Source organism: Megalobrama amblycephala, linkage group LG10, assembly GCF_018812025.1.
Source record: "Megalobrama amblycephala isolate DHTTF-2021 linkage group LG10, ASM1881202v1, whole genome shotgun sequence".
Classification (NCBI taxonomy): domain Eukaryota; kingdom Metazoa; phylum Chordata; class Actinopteri; order Cypriniformes; family Xenocyprididae; genus Megalobrama; species Megalobrama amblycephala.
This window is the reverse complement of record NC_063053.1, coordinates 36,108,562-36,134,816: the sequence shown is the minus strand read 5'-3', so window position 1 is coordinate 36,134,816 and position 26,255 is coordinate 36,108,562. Positions and strand designations below refer to the sequence as shown.

The 26,255-nt window shown below is 38.4% G+C and overlaps 1 protein-coding gene across 1 annotated transcript; it reads right to left on the bottom strand.

Moving 5' to 3' along the window:
• Window positions 1-3,725: 3,725 nt before the first annotated feature.
• Window positions 3,726-25,449, bottom strand: elovl5 (ELOVL fatty acid elongase 5). Its single transcript, XM_048205922.1, is given in 9 exon segments — window positions 3,726-5,907; window positions 5,991-6,125; window positions 7,890-8,014; window positions 11,263-11,299; window positions 11,301-11,435; window positions 12,676-12,753; window positions 22,050-22,237; window positions 23,747-23,811; window positions 24,957-25,449. Coding segments are annotated over 8 exon segments (876 nt in total). The 5' UTR covers window positions 23,805-23,811; window positions 24,957-25,449; the 3' UTR covers window positions 3,726-5,787.
• Window positions 25,450-26,255: the final 806 nt, after the last annotated feature.

The following is a 26,255-nucleotide window of genomic DNA, read 5'->3' as shown; positions in this document are numbered from 1 at the left end:
GTAGGTGTAGTGATGCCTGACCCAAGTGGAGCTGGCGTACTGAGGGAGTCCGGCGAGGCTGAACGCCCGATGGTCACTGCCGACATTGAGAAAGGCGCAGGAACCAGGGCGACGTGTCAAGGAGGAGTGTGCAAAGTAAGAAGGCGGAGCCATGGGCTTTCCACAGCCAGGAAGAGATGGCTCCCAGCGTGCCCGAGGTGTAGACTCACCACTGAGAGGAGGCGCTGAGGGACTGATGAGAGGTAGCGATGATTGGGTGGCAGGATTAGCTGGGGACTAGAAAGGAGCTTGGAGGGCAGAACAAAATCCAATAAAAATTAAAACAGTGTCAATAGCATTCTGGAGAGGTGGTGGGTAGGGCTGCACGATTAATCGCATGCTTTTGTCATGCGTGTCTCGTCAGTAAAGCCGGTTCTGTGATTAGCGGTAAATGTCCATCACCTGCTTTCAAATGGAGCGGCACTTAATATACAGAGCCGTAGTTCGCGGACAAGCTACGCAATATCGCGTTCGTAATCGAAAGCGATTCATCTGCGATTATGAACACGATATTGCGTAGCTTGTCTGCGAACTACGGCTCTGTATATTAAGTGCCGCTCCATTTGAAAGCAGGTGATGGACATTTACCGCTAATCAAAGAACCGGCTTTACTGATGAGACACGCATGACAATCTCGTGCAATTAATCGTGCAGCCCTAGTGGTGGGTGCTGGGCAGGACCACCAGAGCGGTAGCCGAACACTCACTCTCAGTGGCGTGGGGGTGGTCGGGGCTTGTTTCCATCCCTTCATACTCCACAAGGACTCCCTCAGTGATGGATGAATAGTGTTAATCCAAGACACAATGTTGAAGTTCAATTTCAAAAAAGAATGTTTCAGGTTATGACTGTAACCCTGGTTCCCTGAGAAGGGGAAGGAGACAATGCATCTCGTTGCCATACCTCGGGCCTCCGTCAGACAAAAGAGTTGATGACTGCTTATGACGTCATGGACTGCCGGCAGTCAATATGTTTGGCATGTTTGTCACACGTGCTTCAGACACCGGTCACGCTGATGACATTCCCCATAGCATCAACCCAATATGCAATGTCTCATTCCCTTTCTCAGGGAACCAGGGTTACAGTTGTAACCTGAGACGTTTTTGTCAATGAACATAAATTTATATCTGCATCCCAATTCAAACTACTGCTTCTGTCACTCAACTCAAGCTGCTGTCAAATATGCATTTCTAAGAGACAAAACATGAAATATTAATTTGTGGTTTTATCATCAAAACATGACTTGTCAAACAGGTTAACATTTCACAATTAACTGTCTGGTTTCTACAACTTTCAATCAGGAGCAAAAATCTGCCTTTAAACTTGAAAGAAATAAAGATTTGACATTCACTGTGATAATAATTGATACTAACTGACATGAAAAAAAATTATCGTGATGTTTTTTTGGTCATATTGCTCAGCTCTAGCTTAATGCACAAATGCTTCCTGCAAAGTCTTTGCCTGATAAGGCAGCGAGACAAGTCAGTTGCCTAAGCTTTCAGATGCAGCTTTAGTGTGTTTTGTTGTGTAGTGTCAGGTCTTAGTTCTTACTCGAGAGTTGGTGCCATCTGCTGATGTCACCTTTATAATAACTGCTGTTATTTAACATGACAGATTCAGAGCATGAAATGTCACTGGCAGCAATCTGCATTCTCTTGTCGAGTGTCTGAGGATTCATTTTCACTGGGAACATTTGATTTGTATAAATATCAGTCTACATCTGTATGCATATGTTTTTCTAATGTTCCCATTTCGTTATGAAAACATTTGCCTATTTCTCAATGTTCTCTAAACATTTAAAAGTGCCCTAGATTCAAAATTTGAATTTACCTCGGCATAGTTGAATAACAAGAGTTCAGTACATGGAAAAGACATACATTGAGTTTCAAACTCCATTGCTTTCTCTTTCTTATGTAAATCTCATTTGTTTAAAAGACTTCCGGAAAACATGCAGATCTCAACATAACACCGACTGTTACATAACAGTCGGGGTGTACGCCCCAATATTTGCATATGCCAGCCCATGTTCCCAACATTATGAAAGGCATTAGACAAGGGCAGCCAGTAACGTCTGGATCTGCACAGGTGAATCAACAGACTAGGTAAGCAAGAACAACAGCGAAAATGGCAGATGGAGCAATAATAACTGACATGATCCATGATAGCATGATATTTTTAGTGATATTTGTAAATTGTCTATCTAAATGTTTCGTTAGCATGTTGCTAATGTACTGTTAAATGAGGTTAAAGTTACCATCGTTTCTTACTCAATTCACGGAGACAAGAGCCGTCTCTATTTTCATTTTTAAACACTTGCAGTCTGTATAATGCATAAACACAACTTCATTCTTTATAAATCTCTCCAACAGTGTAGCATTAGCCGTTAGCCACGGAGCACAGCCTCAAACTCATAGAGAATCAAATATAAACATCAAAATAAATACTTTACTCACATAATTTGAAGCATGCATGCAGCATGCATGACGAACATCTTGTAAAGATCCATTTGAGGGTTATATTAGCTGTGTGAACTTTGTAAATGTGCTGTAATATAATCGAGAGCTCGTGTGGCAGGGAGCACGCGAATTAAAGGGGCGGCGCGCTGAAAAAATCAGTGCATAGTTAATGATGCCCCAAAATAGGCAGTTAAAAAAATTAATTTAAAAAAATCTATGGGGTATTTTGAGCTGAAACTTCACAGACACATTCAGGGGACACCTTAGACTTATATTACATCTTGTGAAAAAGCATTCTTGGGCACCTTTAAAATGTTCAGTTTGATTTAAAAATGTTATTTCTTGGATATGCGTATGTTGAAGGAACATTCTATTTTTAAAAAAAATGCAAACATTATGGGAACATTAACTTTAGAATGTTCTCTGAATATTCAGAAACAATGAATAACATTTAAAAGATGTTAGACTTAAACATTTCAGAACAAAAAGTTCCATGAACAATATAATGTTTTTGTGCTAACCTTTTTGAAGTCGGCGGCACATCCTGTGGTAGAGTGTTGGCGCAAGATGGAGAAGCAACTTTCCTTTAATTTATGTTATGTCTCTGTGTCGCTGTGCTGACTCTGAGCCTGAATGGTTTCATGAACCCAGATAGACCAGCGCTTGTGCTTTCGCAGCAGATGGCAAAAAGCACCCTCTGTTTCTCTTTTATCTGTAATATTAAGCATTTTAGGCTTATGTACTGATTCCATTTATATTGTCTTTTTCCTTAAAAAAAATGTGTCTACCACATGGAATAACGTCCATGAATGTCATTCATAAACGTTATAAGGCATCCAGCAGTGGGAACAACAGCGGCTGGCGGTGAGGTCATGCTGATCCTGTTTTCAGCAGGATTTCTTTTGAAAATTTGTCCGGCTCAATCAGACAATGGCAGCAGAGCTGGTCTAAACAGCCTCTGAAAACAAAGCGGGCTATTTGCACTCAGTGTAAATAGACACCACATTACAATAATTGCTGATTAATATTGCTAGATTTATAAGGATTTGTTTACGGATTATAATAAAAATAGAAAACACAAATAATTTGCATTTTGATTGCATTTATTTGTAATTAGAATAATGTCTGTTGGCAAGAAGCTATTTATTAGTAGAATTCAGGTAAATACAACTTTTCAATATTTAAATATTCAATTTTCAAATACCTTAAATCAAACATCGGCACAAATTTATCTCCAAATAAAAATCACTTTATTGGTATTGTGTCTATTAATGGTCGTGGGATGTTCTACTTGTGATACACTTCATTAATTCTCTACTGTGTTAATAGCCAATGGTATCGTGTACATTGGATGGGTGTGTCTGTATGCCTGCAACAAAAGCATCAGTTAACAACATTACATCAGGGAAGTATCACGGTTAATGCAAGATATTATTACATATCCAATTAAACAGGACACTAACAGAGAGAATGACTTATTAACAGCAATAACTGAAATAAATGAGAAGGACAAATCAATGTTACAGAAGTTGCACAAGTAGTATTAATTGTTTACTGTAGGTCCATGCTAATGGTTTAACTTTAACACACCTAAATGGCAAAACAACAGCAGGCTAGATTAGGGAAAGTGTTCAAACACAAGGACAAAATGAACTTTGCTTGACAAAGTCTGGAATGCTGGCACAGAGAATGAGTGTGTTAAGCTGTCGAAACGTCCTGATTTCATGTTTCAGGTGACCCAACAGGCTCTAAATAATTGTGCTCATTTCCTTCACTAACTGACACAAGGTATTTCTTGCAGCACTTACAGCGCCTCACAGAGAGGAAAAGGAAAGTGTTACAGAGTTAATAAAAGTGCTGTCATTACAGTGTAAGCAGTGGTTCACTGAAGCGACATGCAGAACTGCGGATTCATCATGGCGGTTTTAACACCAGAAAACTCTTTTGCAGAAAAGACTAGCCAGTTAAAACAGAACAGACATTACACTGACGCTGATATCTGCAGGCTGGAAATCTTTCAGGTTGAAAACACTGACAGAGTGCAATGGATGCGAAGCCAGTACAATATTACCAGTTTCAGATACAACAAACAAGTGTATATTAGTGATCTGATTTTGTCATATTCATGCTGTTTGGATCAATTTCAATGCCTGACTAATATTTCACCCCTAAATCTAAAAATCTAAACCATTAAAGTTGTGACATTGTGTTCATGAAATTTTACCACATTTGTGAGGGAAAGAATCTAACACTTTACAATAAGGTTTCATTAGTTAATGCATTAACTAATGTTAACTAGCAATGAGCAATATGTTTGTTACAGTATTATTTATTCATCAAAAATACAACTGTTCGGTTTAGCTCAGGTCCAGTAAATAATATTAACATACAACTTTTTATTTCAATAATGTATGAGTAAATGTTGAAAATGAACATGAACTAAGATTAAGAAATGCTTTAGAAGTATTTTTCATTGTTAGTTCAGGTTATCTAATGTTTTAAACAAATATGTTAAACTTATTGTCAAATTTAAAGAATATTATTGTCATTACAGTAATGAAAAAAAAAAACAATAATACATTTTTTACACATTATGATTTTGTAGTACAGTAAAGTTTTCAAAAAATGGGCTGGGAATGAGAAATACACAAAAAAAAAAAAAAAAAAAAAAAATGTGTAAGCTGGAATGAAATAGATATGTTTTGATAAGATTCACCTGTACAGTACAGCGCCAACAACAAACTACGCTAAATCAGTGTTAACATAAAATAAACAGTCCATTTTCTTTTGTAAACCTACTTTAATTTACTAAACTCAATCATCACAATAATTAGCTTCCATATTTCTCCTATTTCCCAATGTATATATGTGATCATCTATTGTCTGTACTGTAAAGACACATTGCATAGGCTATTACTGTATAATTCAGCTCTCTAAGTGTGGCAGACTGCTGTGTATTTAGTAAACTCCTCTGATACATTCTTCTTTATGTCTACAAACAAGTTTAGTGAAAACACCAGTGCAAATGAGTACAGCAATAAGGTTAGCCATCTTTATATTTCAAGAAAAATATATGAAAAACAAAAATACTCTATAGACGCCTGAGACGTAGACTAACTTGGACCCTAATTGTAGCTCTCTTTTCCTAATTTTTGGATTCAATATGAATAACATGAGGTTGCGGTGTGCAAGTCTCTTAATAAAGATTAAATGGCTTTAGTAAGATGATACACATACATGCAGCTCCTCTACTGCGTTCATATCAATGACAGGACCGTGCGTGGACAAACTGCCGTCAATCTGCGCGTGGCTTCCTGTATCTAACCTTCTCGCTGGATGTCACGCCATTAGTGTGGCCATTTATCGATCCGTTCGTGAGATCGGTCTTCCGAGATCCTGCGTTTCTCTTATAGGTCTGTGGAGAAAAGAAGGGGAACGTTTACAGCAATTTGACTTTTGCTCAATAATATACATTCTTTATGCCAAAATGAGAATTACCTGTATGTAGAAGTTTGAGAAGAGCGTGATAAGAGTGATCATGTAAGTGATTTGGAAATACAGCCAGCCCATTGGGAAACCACAGGGCCAAACCACAGCACAAGATGTCTGGAACATGGTCAGGACAAACTGGACCTGAGAGGAAACAGCCATCAGTCATCATTCTTGGATATGGGTGATTAGATTAGATAATCTAAGATTGCTTTAATTTGTAATTAATTAGTCCAAATTCTGGCAAATGGATCCATTATAATCTACACCTTTCAAAAGTTTGGGGTCAGTCATTTTTTTTTTTTTTAAGAAATTAACGTGGACCTATAACGCCCCTTTTACAAGATGTAATATAAGTCTCTGGTGTCTCCAGAATGTGTCTGTGAAGTTTCAGCTCAAAATCCCCCACAGATCATTTATTATAGCTTGTCAAATTCGCCTCTATTTGGGTGTGAGCAAAAACACGCCGTTTTTGTGTGTGTCCCTTTAAATGCAAATGAGCTGCTGCACCCCGCCCCCTTTCCAGAAGAAGGCGGAGCTTTAACAGCTCAACGACAACAAAGCTGGAGAATCTCACGCAAATCTTGAAAAAAGGTTATGCTTCATCAAAAATATGAATCCACACTGATAATAATGTTTGTTGAGCATCAAATCAGCATATCAGAATGATTGCTGAAGGATCATGTGACACTGAAGACACTGAAGTAATGATGCTGAAAATGAAGAGTTTGGTTCCAAAACGCGATAAACGCCATTTTCAAAAAAATTGAGTTTCCACCAAAATCAGTATTGTATCTGGTCGGTATTGAAAAGTCATTTATTAATTTTGCGCAAAATGCGATATCCATCGTGTTATTCTGTCATGTTTTCTCCCTTTCTTTCCAAAACGCGACAAACGCCAGTCTCCCTTCTCTGCAGAACGCGATATATCCGCTCAACCGATCACAGCGCTCCATTCCACCCACTGTAAACATTGAAGCCTTTTTTAAAAGCCGTTTTTAATACCAATGTACTTGGCAAATGTGTTTATTTAACCGTGCGGTGGCGCCAGATACTCTTTAATCGGTAATGACAAATAATTTATAACATTAACAAGATTCATTTTGGGAGCGACGGCTGAATGTATTTTTAGTAAAATGCCTGTATATAAGATAAATATTGGCAAAGTTTAGACTCTGTCATGTATATGAATCAACTTACTTTGTTGTGTATTTTTAATTTGAAAAATAACTTTTATATTGATGGATTAATTGCATTTTGAAAAAAAGTGTCATGGATTTATTGCATTTTGGGGAAAAAAATAATACGTTTTTATAATAAACTTTTTAAAATCAAAATGTAGATTTGAATTTTTTATGTTTTTATAACCAAAAGATGCTGTGAGAAAGTTTGAAACAGAAAATAGTGTTTTTCATCTTGCCACTTTCTTGGTAAAGAAAACACCTTTTTACTCAAATTAATCAAAATGGAGTTATTGCGTTTTGGAACCAAACTCTTCAAATTCAGCTTTGATCACAGGAATAAATTACATATTAATATATATTCACGTAGAAAAGATTTATTTTATATTGTAATAATATTTCACTGTTTTTTCTCGGTGAGCAGAAGAGACTTCTTTCAAAAACATCTTACTGACTCCAAACCTTTGAGCAGTTATGTATATTTTTCAAGCATTTTGCCTTTAAAATCTTACTAGTGAACAGTTCCCTGTGGAAAATTACACGTTAAAGACAATATTTAATAAAAATATAATAAATATAATAAATAGCTGAAAATATTTCCTATTTATTATAAATTCTGATTAAAGATGACTGGATCAGCCACCATAACCTCATTAGACTCTAGCAGTAGCAATAGCAGTGAACACATATTCCTTTACTGGAGTCTGGAGGAAAAGCGTGTACTTACCAGCTGCCCTTGAGTGATGTATTTTTTCCACCACAGGTACGGTCTTATGGCCGGGACGGCAGAGAGGCCGTAATACGAGTACATCAGGACATGGATGAAGCTGTTAAACGTGGCGCCAAAATACGCTGATGAAGAGAGAAGTAATAATATCAGTATTAGTTGATGCATTTTCTTCAAATACAATCAATCACAAATCATATCACCACTGAGGCTGTCCTATGATACAAGTTCATTTACATCATTCATTTGGATCTCACAAAAATTGGATTTATTCTAATGCTGCGTTTCTGTATGAATAGCCAGCATTACATCCCTCAATCAACGATCAGTAACCACAGTCTATTTGAGCCTGAAATATTTCTGTTTACTTTGTCGAGGACTTTTAGTTTGTTAGTTCTATTTTCTGAGTTCTCGTTTCCAGTTTCTGTGGTTTCCGGTGTCTTGTTTAGTTCTCCTTGTGGTTGTATTCAGGCCCTCAGTTTGAGTCTCTGCCTTGTCCTCTATTGTCTATGTTTATGCTTTGCTGTTGAGTTTTGTCCCAAGTTGAGTTCCTTGTTGTTTTCCCTGCTTTGTTTTGTTTGTCTAGTAAATTAATATGGCTGTTAAGAAGCTCCTTCACCCTCCTTCGCCTGTCTAGACTGAAGCTGCTCTGTGCCTGCTCAAAATTCTGTGTAAGACACAATGCAGCATAAAAGCCAGACGAAATTATTCCTGCTCTGAACACCTCAGCACATAGTATAACAGTATGCATTTAAAATTGCTGTGTAAACGCATTTATGCCACCTCTGAGCAGCATTAAACAGTCTGTGCAATCATTACGCACTTCAATCAATGATCAGTCACCACAATCTGTTCTAAGAAGTGAATGGATCTGTTAATACCAGAGATCGAGTGAATATACTCCTTTAAAGGGCTCGACATTAAGCCTGGTCACGTGCTTGTCCTTTGTAATCAGTCATTCACTTGTCCAAGTAAAAAAGTTGCTTGTTTGGAAAAAAAAATAGGATTTTTTTTGCGGTATAAATATAATTTATTCTGAAGAAATATCCTCCTCATCAGTGTTCAATCAGCTTTGATATTTAAATCTGCGTATTTGTGATATTTTAAATGTATACTTCATCTTTCATTTCAAATTCTTAAATTTGATCAATAAATTAAATTAGAATAATTAGACACTATAGGGCTGTTACCAATCAAATTAAATAATTTACTCTGACAAATTACAACTGCATTAAATAATGTTATGAGATTGTTTTAAATATTTTTTGAATATAAAAATAAGAAATGCTGGGAAAACATTTTGACTTTTAACCCTCTGGAGTCTGAGGCTGATTTGGGGCCTGGAGAAGTTTTGACATGCCCTGACATTTGTGCTTTTTTCAGTTGTTCATAAACATATTAATGACAAAGGTGTCATTACACTGTATTCAGCACAAACTAGGCTACAATAATATGTGAGGAACACGTATGTACATGTTTGTGTTTTTGAAGGAATAACGTTTATGCGTGGTTATTGAAAAAACAAAAAAAATTAAGTCACTGAAATAAGGCCAAAAATATATATTAAATCTGTGTTTACAAGACTTCTGGGTATTGGAGGTTGTAGTTTTTGCTTCAAAATTATGTAAAAATTATAATGCCTACTTGTTCATACAAAACAATATATTGATTTAGTTTTGTAAGACACTTTTTGTCAAGAAACACAGTATGCGTGGAGGCATGAATCATCATGAATAATGGGTCATTTACACCTGAGAAGACAAAAGAATCGCATAAAGAACCTCTAATGGTGCTGCATAATAATGAGGCCTTTCAGTCAGGTAGGCTGTGAAAAAAACCTCTGTAATCATGTCTCAGCTCAATTTAAAATAATGGTATTCTATTATATTCTTTAAAATATAATGTATTTCTGTGATGCAGAGTCTGAATATAGGTTTTTAGTTTAAAAGCATTCACATTTGGAGAAATATTGATGGATTCTCATATGTTTATGTCAATTTTCTATACAGAGGAGTTATATTCTATATTCATTGTCATCACTATGAGCGCTGGTGTTTTCAATTCATACTTGCAGCCGGAGGGCGCTCTGTACACCTTTAGTCCACAAATTATTCTAAAGAAGAAGAGGACATTTCAGGAATGGTGTTTTCAATTCATACTTGCAGCCGGAGGGCGCTCTCTGTGCACATTTAGTCCACAAATTATTCTAAAGAAGAAGAGGACATATCAGGAACTAACGGCATGTCTTCCAGAGGTCGCTAACCATGGCTTTTACATACAGATAAACACTTTTCAAGACAATAAATACACGATTGAGATGATGTATGCATGTATTGCCTCTGAATTTGCGTCTGAATAGCGCTGGCTCCGTGGGCGTGGCGGCATTAGCGGATAATGAGCTGAATCAGGGACTTCTGACATGGCTCTCTTTTCATACAGATTACATAAACACAGAATTCTTGTTTTCGATTTGACTTACATGATTTAAAACCTGACATTTCAACGTGTCATTAGACATAAGTCAAATTTTTTTGTGATTAGTATTCACTAAGTTATCGTTCATTTTCTGAGAACTATCAGGTTAAACTTTGTTCAGAGGGAGAGGACAGATCATGCATCATTTTAGTTTTCAAAAAGCACAACATTTTGTTTTTACTCTGAGTGTACACAAATAAAAGAAGATATTCTATAGTTTCAATTGATATATTACTTATGTCTCTATGACAAAAATGACGGAGTATTTTAAGTCTGTTTTGCTGCAATGTGAAAAAAATTCTGCAAAACGCACCGGCGCGTTTTCAGACCTCAGGGAGTTAAACATGAAACTAATCCGCCAGTAGGTGGTGGCAAGTGACCGTCTTAATGAGTGAGTCATTGAATCATTAATTTGAACGATTCATTCCAATGGCTGATTCATTCAAGTATGAGGCGGTTGTTCATGAATGGATCATTGAATCATTGACTCAACCAATTTGTTCAAAACGCTGAATCATTCAGTGCCTCAACAGCGCAACCTATTTACCGTCACATACATTATACATATACTGTTATCCACTATCAGTCACCACTTACACTAAATATAATAAAATCAGAATCATTCTCACGTTTTGGTGATTCCCATTAAGTTATTTTTTGTTATTGACATTTGAATCAGGCTACTTGTCCAAGCAAAATTCTCTTTCACTTGTCCCTTCAAAAAATCCAAGCGTTAATGTCGAGCCCCGTGTTACATAATGCAAGCAGTTATTTAAAGACCCTCTGGATAAGCATTTTTCCCCTGTTCTGTTTGGGTTTGTTTTTGTGCATCTGAATAATTCAGCATATAATATGCAGCATAAGCGCCTTCAGAAACATGTGACCGCGAGGAACTTACAGTGTCCACACGGCACCCAGTTCATGACGAACCACCAAGATGTTGAGCATGGTGGCGTGATGGTAGACATGCAGGAAGGTGATCTGGTGGTTGTTCTTCCTCAGGATGAAGAAGAAAGTGTCCATAAACTCGATGAGTTTGGAGAAGTAATACCACCAGAGTACATTAATCATCTGAGGAGATGATAAACATGAAAGACCATCATTTACACAATAATTCATTTCTCCAAGCATATTGCAAAAATGCAGTGTTAGATGGTACAAAAGTCCCTGCAGATGATATAATATTAACAAAATAAAAGGCCACTTTCAATGTCAAATTACATGCAAAGTACTGTAGGTGTTCATAAAGTTAATATCTTTTAAATGTACTAATTTGCAACTTCATCACTACAAACATGTAATTACAAATATATTTAAATAGTTACAAATAGAAATTAAATTAAATTATAATTTACCATTAATGGTTGTCAGAACACACTTAAATAATAAGCATTTTTCAAAGACAGCAAAAGTAATTATGAAATTAAATTAAATTAAAGCCCACTGAAGTTCAGCTAATTGCATTTAATATAACTTTATACAACATTTTCATTTAATTTCAATTAACAACTCATGTGTTCAAAAACATTACATTCAGTTTTCACTTAAGTATATTATTTCATAACAAGTACTTTAAAAGTCACCGTCACGTTTAGTTTTGGTTTCCGTTCCTGTATTTAGTTCCTGTGTCCTTTGTTCCACAGGTTTCCTCTGCTAGTTTGTTTCCATTATGTCTGATCCGTTAACTGATTTCGCTCACCTGTATTTGATCTAGTTCCTCATTTTCCTTTGTATGTATTGCACTCTGCTTCCTCAGTTCCTGTGTCGAGTATTGTCTTTGGTTTTCAAAGCTGTTACGTTTGTAAATACAAATAAACATTTGCTGCCACAGATCCTCCTCTCCTGACCAGCTCCGTCACATTCACAGCACTAAAAACACTCTTCACTAAGCCCTGACCAATTCACAACTGTTGCCATCCACTATATTATCAGACCTGCTTTTGTTCTTTTCTAACGCTGACATTACATAATGCTAATGCCGTGTGCGCGTGTCTGTTAAGTCCACAAGACTGTAGGGTGTCCTATTTGTCAAGGCTGTTTGCGAGCGTCCCCTATATTTGCCCTCGATGCTCCGCAGCAGACAGTCAAAGCAGTATTGTCAAGAATGTGTGGAATCGGAGGAAGATTGCGAGGGCTTTGGGTTCCATTTGGGACAGAATGAAGAATATTGTATCCTTTCTTCTGTATATAATGTATTGAATAGCATCCAATACTGTATATAATATTCTCGACTGGAAAATATTGTATCTTTTCTGAGGATTGTGATAAAAGAGTAAAGCTGAATCTTTGAAAACTCAGTTTGTTGTTTTACCCTGTTGTCGGCCTCTCCTCCGCTGTGGGTGTTCTGGCAGAAGAAGTTGTATCCGCCCTGATACACTGACATTACCAGCTGTAGAGACAGAAGGATAACAGGGTGAATGATTTACAATGATTTACAGTTTACATTAACAAGACATACAATGTATCCAGTGAACAAATGTATGTTCCAAGAACATTCTGCTAACTAGGGCCGGGTATCGCTAAAAAAAATTTCGATATCGATACCGGTTCCTGAACAATACATTTCTTGATACCGATTTGATTAAATCTGTTTTAATAACATTATATTGACTCAAAAAAAATTCGAGCCCTGTTTATGCTTATTGTCTCACTGACGTTGACGAGATTAACCCCTTAGGTATCGAAATTTGTACCGAACATCAAGACATTTTTTGATACTCGATGGTATCAAGGCAATTCGGTCGGTGCCTAAAAAGTATCAAACTCAATACCCAGTCCTACTGCTAATGTTCCCATTAAGTAATGAAAACATTATTTAACTTCCAAAACATCCATTAAGGGAATATTCCATTTTATCATTTTTCAAACATTATGGGAATGTTACTTTCGTTCTGAAACTAGTAGTAGTAACATTTAAAAAAGTTAGACGAACATCTAACTAAAATGTTTCAGAAATAAAACATTCCATGGATGGCGTATAAAACACTTTGAGAACATTACTAACTCTTTCCCCGCCACTAACATTTTTTTTTTTTTTTCAACGCCATTGCATTGAAGGAATTTTCCAGCAATCCACGGTATACCGTAGGGGGCGCTATTACCAAGTGGCAACCTTCCGTTCTCTCTCTCGAAACCAACATGGAAGTGATTAAACTGTAATTCATCTACTGGCTGCTAGAGACATGCTGCGTCCCAATTTGCATACTATCCGTCCTAAATAGTATTCGAAAAAAGAATTAGTATGTCCCAAATCGTAGTATGTTGAAATGAGTATTCCAAAGATACCCGGATGGTCTACTTTTTCCGGTTAGAATTCGAAGTGCAGATCCGTGCACACTTCTAACGGCTAATATTGCCCGTAACACATTGCGCTGTGGACGAGGATTCGATTAGAACTACAAATACGAATAAAAAGTGTCAAAAAACTACAAACATGACAGATGTGCGAGACCGACGGTTAAGCAGAGTGGTTAAGATAAAGGGGCTTGAATGATTAATAATCAGTATAACCTGACGAAAAGATATTTATTAAATGTTATCCACATTATATTTCATCTGCAACAGCATTGTGAACTTTTATAACGATGCGTTTGGTCATTAACTTTTAAATGCATCATTATGCAAAGATGAGGAGAGTTCTCCGCATGAAAGACCCATGACTGGCTAAACGTGCGACTACATTTCTCTCCGAAGCGGTAGGAAATTAAATTTAATTGAACGTGGAGGATTTTAACTGTGATAAGATGATTGACAGGGTAGTTTGAAACAGTTACAGGTTGCGTAACTAAGCGACAGAACGTCCGTTACAGACGCATTTATGACGAGGTGGCATGTCCCAAAGCTTGCATACTCTTCTGCTACACACTCAAAAATATTTACTTTTTCTTTACAAAAACAGTACATACTTTTAGGACGTAGTATGGACCTTATGTAGCCCCGCCCCTTTTCAACGTTGCGCTCGTTGTCTTTTGACTTACGGTTTGTATTTCCACAGCGATATTACATTTATGAATGAACTGCTTGTTTTAAAATCTTCCCAATCTACTGACATTTGTTAAGACATCTGCTTTAAACATAACAATGCTCATGATAACTTTCATTAACTCTACAACAAGTAAATCCACTTAACCAACTAATTATTCTTTGACAGCGATGCCATAGAAATGTACAGAGCTACTGCAAAACGGAAGTTCAAAGACAATTTTATAAAGATGGTGGCGCGCTTGTTTCTCTGGTAAATAAGGTCTATAAGTAGGCGAATTGGGACGCAGCAACAGGCTCCAAAACGGAGTCGAATCTGTATCTCCACCATGTTGAAATGGCTAACTTTACAGCAAAAAAAAAAAAAAAAAAAAAAAAAAAAAAAAAAAAAACTGGTTTTGGTCGATATAACCAATTTTGCCCTTCATGACAACTGTGAGGAAGGGTGAATTTTTTTATATCTCATCTGTTTAAATTATATTAAGTCTTAAAGTTCTGCATAATTAAGGGCGTGGCCACTTGAGTGACAGATGGATTGCTGCTGCTGTCATTACTACCCGTTTGTCTACCGTTACATCACCTCAGCTAATTCCAGCCACTGAACTTGGCATCTCTGCTGTGTTTGTGCTTTTTTGGGATTATTTCATACAATTATCAAATAATATGGCTTGCTGTGCGATTAATTGTACTAACAGATTAAAAAAAAAAACGTGTCATACAAGCTCTGATTTCTGAAAGTTCGAGAACGTCTGTGTACATGTGCACACATGTGGAAGATAAACAAAACACACGTTGATGGATCATCTTGGCATCGTCTGTCAGATTTACTACAACGACAATGGCTGGAGAATATGCCTCTCAAGACACCACAAAATCTGACAGCACTGCTTGGATATTATAACTAAAACTGCTGCACTATTTTGAAAAATATACTTTGGACACAAGCTGAATTGTTTGTGAGAGTCTAATGTATACGATCGTATACAGTTTTACAACCAACACTGCTCAGATTGCATAATTTCTTGAAGAACGATGATGGAGAGCAGATCGTTCAGAAGAAATACGATGCAAACAATGGACAATACATCAATATTTCATGGATTTAATGCTTTTATGGACAAAAAGTGTTGTTGGATGTTTTTCAATGGACGCTTATCATGGATCGGTTTGGTTTCATCTCATGTTCGCAATTTCATTGCAAAGGGATGAAGTCCCGTTTTGATTTTGCGTGTTGTCTTTTGCAAACCTGACACAAATTACAATATTACTGGTGCTGGAGCATCTATATCGTAAAACAGACACCGTAGATTAACAGTAAACCTTTAAAACTTTCAAATGATGTATAATTTTTTATCTTTATTAATATTTTAGATAGTATCTAAGATAGATAGATAGCTCCTTAGTCTGAGCTAACTTGATCACGTCGAGATAGGCGGGCGTGGTTTCAGCAACAAGGCACCTCGGCTCCACCCACATCCCTGCCTTCGATAATCCGGAAGTGACATGCGGTGACGTACTATCAAGATGGCGACGGCCGGCACCGTACACTTTGGGCTTCAAAAATGCTCATCCGAAACCTACGGACACTACGTCCATGTTTTATACAGACTATGGGTATTACACATCTTCTGAAAGAGTACAGTATCTTCAGATCAAAACACAGGCAAAGAAGCAGCAGAAACAAGCGACAGAAGCATTGCTTATGCACATGTAAGTGAATGCAATCATCAAACATTAAACATCATATAAATCAAAACTGCCTAACGTCACTGAATGAAATGCTGAACCCATGAAGAGGAAACGACTGTGAAGCTTTGGGGGTGTTGATGGACTCGATCTACTCCATCTGTGTTTTGATCATCACTCTGAATCCCATCTGGATGAAATCTTTGACAAAAAATTCAAATGTTCAAAATGTTGCTTTTTAAAATGAATCTAACCCACATTCAAGTGTTGTTAAAAAAGAATGCATGAAGCTAGAATAAACTGTATGTGACATATGTAATGTAATTCATGCACATTGTTGCTGAAAACTGATGGCATATGCTTAAAAACGTTTGATGCTTTCTATCTATCAGAAATCTTTCTTGCAATTTCAACAAACAGACCAATGAAACTCTCTTGCACATGGGTCATGCTTATTGTGAAGGTGGCTTTAAGTAAGTTTATTAATTTTCTCTCCTGATAACTGAAGCCAAGCACAATATGAGCATCTGCAGAGGCTCGCAGGTGTAATGCTGATGCATGGAGATATTTTACTGCTGACATGCACAGAAAGTAGACAAAAATGCTTAATTTTTTAATTCTTTTGAACTATGATCTTGTTCTCACCTCTCACTGAACACTGTGCAGACCTCAGTAAAATCTCCCATGAGCCTCTAACGTGTCATTGTTCATTGTCTCATTCTGAATAAAGTCCTTGTTCTTTCTGCTAAAGTTTTTTTTAGCAAATGCAGAATGAAAGCTGCACATCTGTCCCCTATATATAAATCCTATACTAAACCTCAAAAAAGTTCTCATTATTGCCTGACCTCATGTTACAGGAGGACATCTCGATTTAAATAACCTCTTTAAAAGGACATTCAGGGGACATAAAGGGCCATTCAACTGTCCCGATATAGCCCTAATTGCTTTGGCCTGATAGAGCTTCTCAGGGTCAGCGGGTTGATTTTGCCGTTAGAGAAACTGTCACAGGACGGTGTGCACCGCTGCCTCTCTAAAGTCCTAAAGCGCAGTCCCAGCTCTCACTGATGTGATGGCTCGGCTCATTTCTCATGAAATGGAAGAACTTAAAGACCGTTGCAGCATTGCCATACCATACAGCAGGATAAGCAGTTGGGAAATAGATAGTTGAAGTCGGCTTGAAAGGGAAGTTGCGCTATTTTTTTCTTCTATATTGTGACATATATCTGAGTGAAATGGCTTCTGGAACTAGAACAAATGTAGGGTGGGGCTTGATTTGGCCGTGGGAAATTGATTAGATGGTTGTGGTTTGCTATTGGTGGATCTCATGTGAGTGACAGGTTGCCCCGCCCTCGTCATCAGAGAAGAGATGCTGCAAGAGCAAGGAGAAGTTATTCTGATTCAAGATTAAGAGCAGTAGCGGCCTTTGCTGTGTTTCACCCATTTCCCATGAATCGGGCCTAGCAACAGAAGGGGCTTCCACTTGTGCTCAAAAAACCTTGTTGATATATTATAATCCTGTCTTCTTTATGTCTTCATCATCTTCAGCCTTGTGACAGATCAACTGACCAAATGGATTATGCAGCACGATTTTTATAGACATTTTAACCTTTACGGAAAATTCTGCCTTCTTGTTGTCACCAGCCCCATTGATGACGAGACTCTGATACCCCCTTTCCACCAGCACGAACCGGGTGCTAGTTGGAGTTGGTTCAACTGACAAGCCTTCTAAGAACCGGTTTGCCTTTCCACAGGCTAGAGAGCCAGCATAGAGCCAGGTCTCACGTCACTGTATACGTCTCATATTTCACAGCAAAGCTAGCGCTGCAGCACCAAACACACCAAGCTTGTTCGAGATGCATCGGCTTCCCGCAGAGCGATCGGCGCATGACATCAAAGCACCGCAAGAACGATTCAAAAGTCGTATGCTTTACAAACTCTCCCATAGAACCGCGGCACTCCGATGTCACCCGTAGAATATGTCCGCGCTGCTCCGATGCATCTCAAACAAGCCATCCATCAACAATCACGGATGTTTCACTACTGTTGAGGCTCATGGCTTTGCGACCCTACATTGGCATCCAAACACGGCTCGCTGTAATTTGTATATAGACAGAGATTACAACCGAGCTGCTATTAGCTCAATTAGCTGCTATTTCAAAAATGGCGGTCACAAGTTTCTTGTTGGTCATGGTAACCCCGCCCCCAGCTTCTGATGCAAGCAGTTCTTACTTCTAGCCCAGCAATGTATTGGTGCTACTTACGAACCAGTTTTCCTGGTTCGGAGCTGGTGCTTTGTGTGTTGAAAGACAAAGAACTGATTTGAAACTTGGCTCTGGCTCCAAACCAGCACTCAAACTGCCTTGGTGGAAGAGGGGTATGAAGTCGCTGTTCTGGATCAGGGCTAATTGACCCTTTGCAAAGAACCGCCCTCCTTAGTTACTGTTGCTTTGTCCGACAAGCCGTGGTGCTGTCACGCCACACAGAGTGAAAAATACATTGCGGAGCAAAGAGGACACTGACAACACGTCGACAGACAAGACAGAGCAGGTTACTTATAATATTAAACAAAGTCCCAGCTTTCAAACTGTGTCGTTTTTTAAGAAATTCTAACAATAAAAACTGTTTTGTGGCTCTTTAATGTGTCGTGACAGATCGCTGTAGCGCCTCAGCTCAAGCGGCTCGTGAACCGATCATCTCTTCCTACTAGTTAATTTATAGCATCAAATAAACATGAATGAACATGAGAGCAAATGTTGTTTCAAACGCGGAAAGACGTCAATACACAACATTTTTCAAGTTTAAGTCCACCGAGGTTAATCTTCTAACTCCTGACTGCTTTGTCAGACAAAATGATGGATTCGGCGTTCTGATTGGCAAGTTCGCTTGTCAATCAAACTCCCTGCGAAAGGTCAATTACCATCAATCTGTAGACCTCCCTGACACCTCTGGACTTAACTGGAGGGACGCTTTCATGCATTGACTGGAGAGCGTTTACCAGTGTTGGCCAGTACCTAAAACATAAGAGGTCAGTGTAGACCCTTTCCCCAAAAGAGGTGCCCCCATTGAGTCCTACCAGGGGAGTGAGCCCACAACATCAGTGGCTGAGGCAATTTTGGTGGATTTTGAGACTGAGCTGATTGACTTCAGCACGGTGTTATCGTCTCCCACCCTATCCCACCCCATTTTGGATTTTGTTCCTAGACAGCACCATGGACTGTTTGAACTTTTTATTTGCTCCTTCAGAACCTTCATTGCCGTTTTTAGACAGCACGTACACCTGCATAGACAAGGTTGTTTTACTATTGACCCTGTTTAGCCTCTGTCATCACCCTGCTCATCTAGTCCTCCAGCCCCGCCTCTGCTGGAGTTTTACCAAGTAATGATGTTGAGCCTCAGCTCAGGCAACCACCATCAGCGGGTAGATCGTGTGGCTCTGCCTCCGGACTCAGATCATCTCGGTCCGTCGACCTGTTGGCTCCACCAGACACCATCGGCCTTTTAGCTCCACCGGGTTCCCTCATCCCACTGGCTCCTCCTTGGTCAGTCATCACACCACCTTCGCCACGGACTTGCGGACCTTCCGCTACACTATGTTCCTCCACCCCTATGGCTGCAGCTCCTCTTTCCCTTTCGGGTTTGCCTCAGTCCTCCATCACACCGAAGTCACCTCAGTCCTTGGGCAGTCTGGCTCCACCTCAGACGATCATCACCACGGCATCACCCAGTGACGCCCACCTCCTGTGCCAGCGATGACGCTCTCCTACATCGGCTCTCCGTCTGCACCCAGGGATCAATCAGCTCTGCCTCCATTGGTTATCCCCAGTTGATGTTAGCCTCCATGGCACTTTGGTTCCTCCCACCCTCGAATCCACCATGTGCTGCTGTCTTTGGGCTCTGGGTCTGTGCCATCGGACGCACTTTATCATCGCCGCCAGGCTCTCGTTGTCCGTATTGCACCATCTCCTCATCATCTCCTGTCCTCCCTGTATCACCGCCTCGGCCCCTCAAAAGTTCCCTCCATCACTCCCTCACCTCTGCTACTACAGCGCGATGTTGCGCATGGCAGGAGGGAGCGTTCTGTCACGGTTATCTGGACTTATTCATCTTTAGTTTCACATTCATGGACTTTCTTAGAGAAGAAACTGTTGAATAAAGTAGTTATTTTTGTTTTGTTTTCGCACACAAAAAGTATTCTCGTCACTTCATAACATTAAGGTTGAACCACTGTAGTCACGTTGACTATTTTAAGGATGTCTTTACTACTTCTCTGGACCTTGAATGTTTTTGTCTCTTTTTCTCTGGCCTCCGAATCGCAAAGGCAACCTCTGATTATAAGGCACATCAATTTAAATCAATAATGATGTGCGCGGATAAATAATTTATAATAAACCCTGTGCAATATTCCATAAAAAACAAGAATTTTCCATTTGGATTTCATAGTGACTTTAACGCATTAGGTGTCATAAACAATACTGCATTTGTTGATGTTAATTTATAAACACACTAGTATTTATTGTTAATTCATATTCACTCATTATATATTAACTTGTGTTAATGTATACTAGAAATGTTAGGGAATGGAATGTTTACGTTAATGAATTGAACCTTATTGTGAAACCAAATCACCAAAGTGACTGGAACACTGATATTACTACATAAAGAAGACAATAACTTTAAACGGATAAAACAAGGTTTGTTCTCGCACATCAAGCAAGAACGTTTGAGCTTTCATTGACCATATTTGATGAGCTCTATGTATGTGTGTTGATCAATGTTATCATGTGAATAAAAGCCTAAATCTGTTAGTGACTCTTGATTTAAACCAGTCGATTCATATGGATTACTGTACTTTTACCATCTCTTTTTGAACTCTGAAGCTTCAGTGTTTTGGGTGAATAGAGGGACAGAAATCTCTCAGGTTTCATAAAAAATGCCTGTATATTTGTTATTTTCGAAGATGAACAAAAAACTTATGGGTTTGGAATGACATGAAGTTGAGTAAATGACAGAATTTTCATTTTTGGGTGATCTCTCCCTTTAAGAAAGAGAGAAGAATTTCTCTAATTTGCAGCCTAGAGATTTTATTCTTTCTCTAATGAGGCTGCAGTAAAACAGCTTCAAGGTAATTGATGGCTGTGATTAAAGATAACTCGTAGCTGACATAATGTGCTCGTTAGGTCAGTTTTGCAATGCAGACAGCGTGGAGAGTGCAAATTAGGTAAGAAAGGACTCTGAACTTTAAGGTGCACATGGACTGTGACATAAACCTGCTCAGCTTCCAAAAAAGTCAAACCATCAGTATCAAAGTGCATGTCCTTAAAGGTCTCGATCACTTTCAAATATCTAGATTGTGTAACATCTGTTACAGCATAAAATCAATGGGAATGCAAGCTTACTGGAGTGTGGGAAGGCACTCCAGAACACCAGGATGACTAACTCATTTTTTAAAACGGAGTTAGCAGGACAAGCCAGTGTTATTTTAGTATCATTAAGATGCTATTGTACTCTTTCTTTAATATTTTGAGAGAATCATTCAAATGAGCCTATAGTATTGTGCTTATTGTGATGTAATGACTTTTTTGTTGTTGTCAGAAATTGTATTTTTGTGCCAAACACTCATATTTTCTTTTTCATGTCCATTTTCTGCCCTCTTTCTGATTTTACAGTAGATTTAAACAAGCCATTTTTACTGTTGCATGATAGCTAATGTCCTGTTGCATGTGAAATATCAGCTACAGACCAACAGATTCATAAAACAATCTGCACTGAAACCTGTCACGGTTTACCCTCGTTGCTAGTTTTTCTGGTGTTTAGGATTAATAATAGCTCACCATGACTGGAAATAGCAAGTGTTGATCACTCAATAGACACCGTTGACATGTAAACACGGATTGTCAAGGAACAGACTGGGAAGGAAGTTTTGACCTCTGAAAATTGCAGTATGTTCTCACAGTTGATCTCCTTTCACAGTACTTTAAAACACATCAAATTTGCATATGTTCTTCATTAGGAACCCACCTCATAGAACATGTAGAGAGACAGAAGCGTCAGGAAGAGGTTATATGGCACTAGCAGCGCTCTGCAGGAGTATGGCTGTCTGTTCTTCATGTATTTTGGTCCCATCCACACAATCAGAAGGTACATCATGCTGAAGGTGAAAGTGGGGATGTAGTTGTCCAGCAGAAGCCATCCTCTAACCCGAGGATCTGTAAATGAGAGAGCACAAGCATCCTCACGCATGTGCGACGGCATTAGTCAGTCAAAGGTGTTCGTTCCTCTGCATTTAACTCTTTCTCCGCCACTGACGGAATGTTACAGCAATCCATGTTTTCACTGTTATACAGTAGAGGGGGCGAAGAAGCAGCAAAAACAAGCGATTGAAGCATTGCTGATGAACATGTAAGCTAACGCAATCATCAAACACTATACAGCATTTAAATCAACACTGTATAACGTCACCATACGACTCCAGGGGGTTAATAAAGGCCTTCTGAAGTGAAGCGATGGGGTTTTGTAAGAAAAATATTCATATTTAAAACTTTAAAACTAAAATAACTAGCTTTTGGCAGACGACCATACGCATCGATTTACGGTGAAAGAGTGACCTCTGAGTCTGACCTGACGCATGATTTATTGACGAATGTGGAAGTGTAGAGGAGAGAGCAAAACAAAACACTGGTCACACATTAGTTTCAAAAGAAAAATGCAGGAGGATTTCGATATAGGAGAAGAAGCCCTATTTGTTTGAACCACAAGAGTTACGATACACCTACATCTAACATCAGGTCAGAGGTCACTCTTCTGTAGGATATTGACTTGCATACTGCCATTGCCGGAAGCTAGTTATTTTAGTTAATAAAGTTTTAGATATGGATATTTATGGATTACATTAGATTACTTTTATGATGGATGGATGCACTTTTTTGGGCTTCAAAATCTCACACCCCCATTCACTCCCATTATAAAGCTTGGAAGAGCCAGGATATTTTTTTTAATATATCTCCGAATGTGTTTGTCTGAAAGAATAAAGTCATATACACCTAGGATGGCTTGAGGGAGAATAAATCATGGGATAATTTTCATTTTTGGGTGAACTATCCCTTTAAAAGCAGTTCATCCAATCAGAATTTTATAATGCTGATTTTTCCACAAATCCACAAATTTGGCTTGGTGTTGCATGGACTGATATGGAAGCTTATTTCTACTACGGAATAAAGAAAAAAAAGCTTTTTATCTCACAATTCAGATTTTCTTCTCAGAATTGTGAGTTTATATCTCAACTTACTGTAATATCTCGCAATTGCAATTACCTTTTTTTTTTATTCCGCGGCGGAAACACACTTCCACTTACAGCACAGACTAAAATTCTTATTGCTTCCAATGTGATTGATTCATACAGTTTCCAAGAAATGAGTGGTAGAGTTTGTGGTGTTGTCAGTCTGGAATGCAAGTTTACAAGAAACAACGAGCACTTTTAGGATAACATAATCATTGGATTTGTCAAAGTTTGCCAAAAGACGCCCATTAGAAGCACTTGCTTGGCTGCATGAAGCATTATTCAAATCATCAGTGTACACTAACATTGTTTTACCTATGAAAATAAATTTGAACTTTGCTCCATTTGCTAAACCTGAAATGTTCTGGCATACAACATGAAGAAAAGCTTTGCCAAGGCAACAAGAAAGACAAGTTGTACAGAGGAGAACAGATCTTACCCCTGGGTCCCATCCAAGAGTCGATGTAAGTGTTGACTCTGTCATTAAAGGCCTCCATCTTCAACCTTCAAGAGAAATCATATGGAGATCACTTCAGCTGTTTTCACACACACACACACATTCCTAGAACGTAATAAAACTCCTTAAAAGTCAATGGAAGTTATCCTAATAAATCCTTGTTGGAACACATATTGATGACAACAATAAAAACAGCTGAACTACCATCCATCACGTTCAGTTCTCTTCATCGTTTTTTTTTGTAGCTCAGTAAAGATCAAGACATGGTGCTTATAAAGATCCCTAATCCAAAAGCCCTTTTCAGCAGGACTGATGATGAGAATAGAGAGGAATGGAGATCATTATGAGACATGTTTCACTCTCGCCGGAGGCGTTTATGAGTCTGTCGAGTGTCTCTGCTGTTGCCATCAGGGTACAAGAGCTCAAAACCCGACACAGAACGTGTATAATGCTTCACTGACAAATGCAATATTTATTTAAAATATAAGAAATTGCATTAAAGAAAATTAAGCACATCTGGGAGGAAGGAAAATGCCACAATGTTAAAAAAAAGATACAAATAGGCTTTATTTTTTTCTTGAAAGGTTTTTATCTAAATATTATGATGCATAAAAATGGTAACAATAAATCACCTGATGTCAATCTGGCAAACTAACATAGTATTAACATGCATTCATTATGAAGTCTGAAATATTTTTATTTGTGCATGATGACTAGGATTGCAAATTTGCAGATATTACACACTCATAAACCAATATACAGTTAAAAAAACACCACCAGATTCAAACAAAAAGCAAACATTAAGCCTTAAACCTATAGATTCTACAATGATTGTTTAAAAACGAAATTGCATTGTATTAAAGTAAAATGTGATGAATTCTAGAATGTCTCCCAGCGGGACACTGCTGATAGGATCGAGTAACAACCCTTATACAACACATCCAAAACTGCTGCTAGCCCATACATGTCCAGACCGTTCAGAATAATGAATCAAACACTTCTTCAGAAGAACAACTAAAGAAAGCTTCACATGACATCATCAGATCCGAGCGCTTCTGATCTTTTATAAAGTCATATGATGCTAGACACCGCTCATCCGCGTTCGCGAGGTCACGCGCGTCATTCCGCCCCAGACCGCGCACTTTCAGATGACATTTGGGTGTTTAAATCTCTTTTGCGTCATGCGTCTTACCTTTAACGTTAGTCTTCTCGGATAGATGCTGTCTCTTCTTCAGGGCTCAGTGCTGTGCGGGTGGTGTCAGCGTGGAAGCGTGGAAAAACCTCGTCAACTAATGAGCGTCATGAGTGGCTGTAGTCCGCCTTAAAACTGATGCGTAGAGAGGGACGCGTTTGAATACGCACTTTACGCGCCTGGGCAAAGTCTGCGCGCACACCGCGCCTCCCGCGCGCACTTTACTCAATCTGCAGATTTAAGAATTCACAAACGTTTAATTCGGAGAACAACAGTGTGCATTTGGAACGTTTAGAACATGTTAAAATATAAGTTTTAAAACAAAACTTTTTGAAGTGGTGATGAATTCATATTGAAACTGTCGTCACTGGATTTAGAACGCAAATGTATCAGTTCTGAGTTCCATTATGAGGTTATAAGAGAAAAGCGCGCGTTCTGGTAGTTTGTTTTAAGAATTCTTCGTCAAGGCGTGAACTGCTGCGAGAAATGAAGTCACCCCATTCATCTGAAGTTAAAACGGACCAATCGCAGCGCGGCTCTGATGTGGAACCAGAACGGGCCAATCACAGCGCTGCTCTCATGCATCGAGCGCATCACGGGGCTCATGCTGAAGAGAACAAGCACAGGAAATGTCTAATACCACCAAAAGTGCTCACGTGGCCCACACAACAACTATGTCACTTTTTTTTCTTTCTTCTTTTTTTTTTTTTAAACCTTTGGTTAATAATTATTCTTTTTATGGGTCATTCTACAGAAATGTCCACTTTTGGTATGGCTAACATTCTAACATTTAAACTTAGACCACATTGTTAGATTACCCTTTGACTTTATGAATACACATAAATGACAACTTAATTATTATTTTTCTGTGCATTTATTTAAAAACTGCATGCATTTTTTTGTCACTGGTGTAACCTTACTTTTTTGGCAATTCAATTCACATTTATTTGTATAGCGCTTTTCATGATACTTATAAATTTCAAAGCAGCTTTACAGAGAATGCATGTCAACACCACAATTTAAAGAATGCAGTTAGCAAATAATGTAATAATTTAGGCAATTAATTTACAATCACTGTTAGCAGTTTAACTGAACGTAGAAGCAATGAGCTCCTGGAAAAAAGAATTACATTAACAATAATTAGGATCTAGAAATTGGGCAATGTGCATGTTGATCCAGATGATTGCATCTTCTGAAGTCCTCGCAGGAGTTGGCGCCGTCTCTTCATATGTGTTGGTCATCTGAGGTCTTCTTAAGAGGCTGGATCCAAACTGAAGCTGATGGACGGGTGTCCCGAGG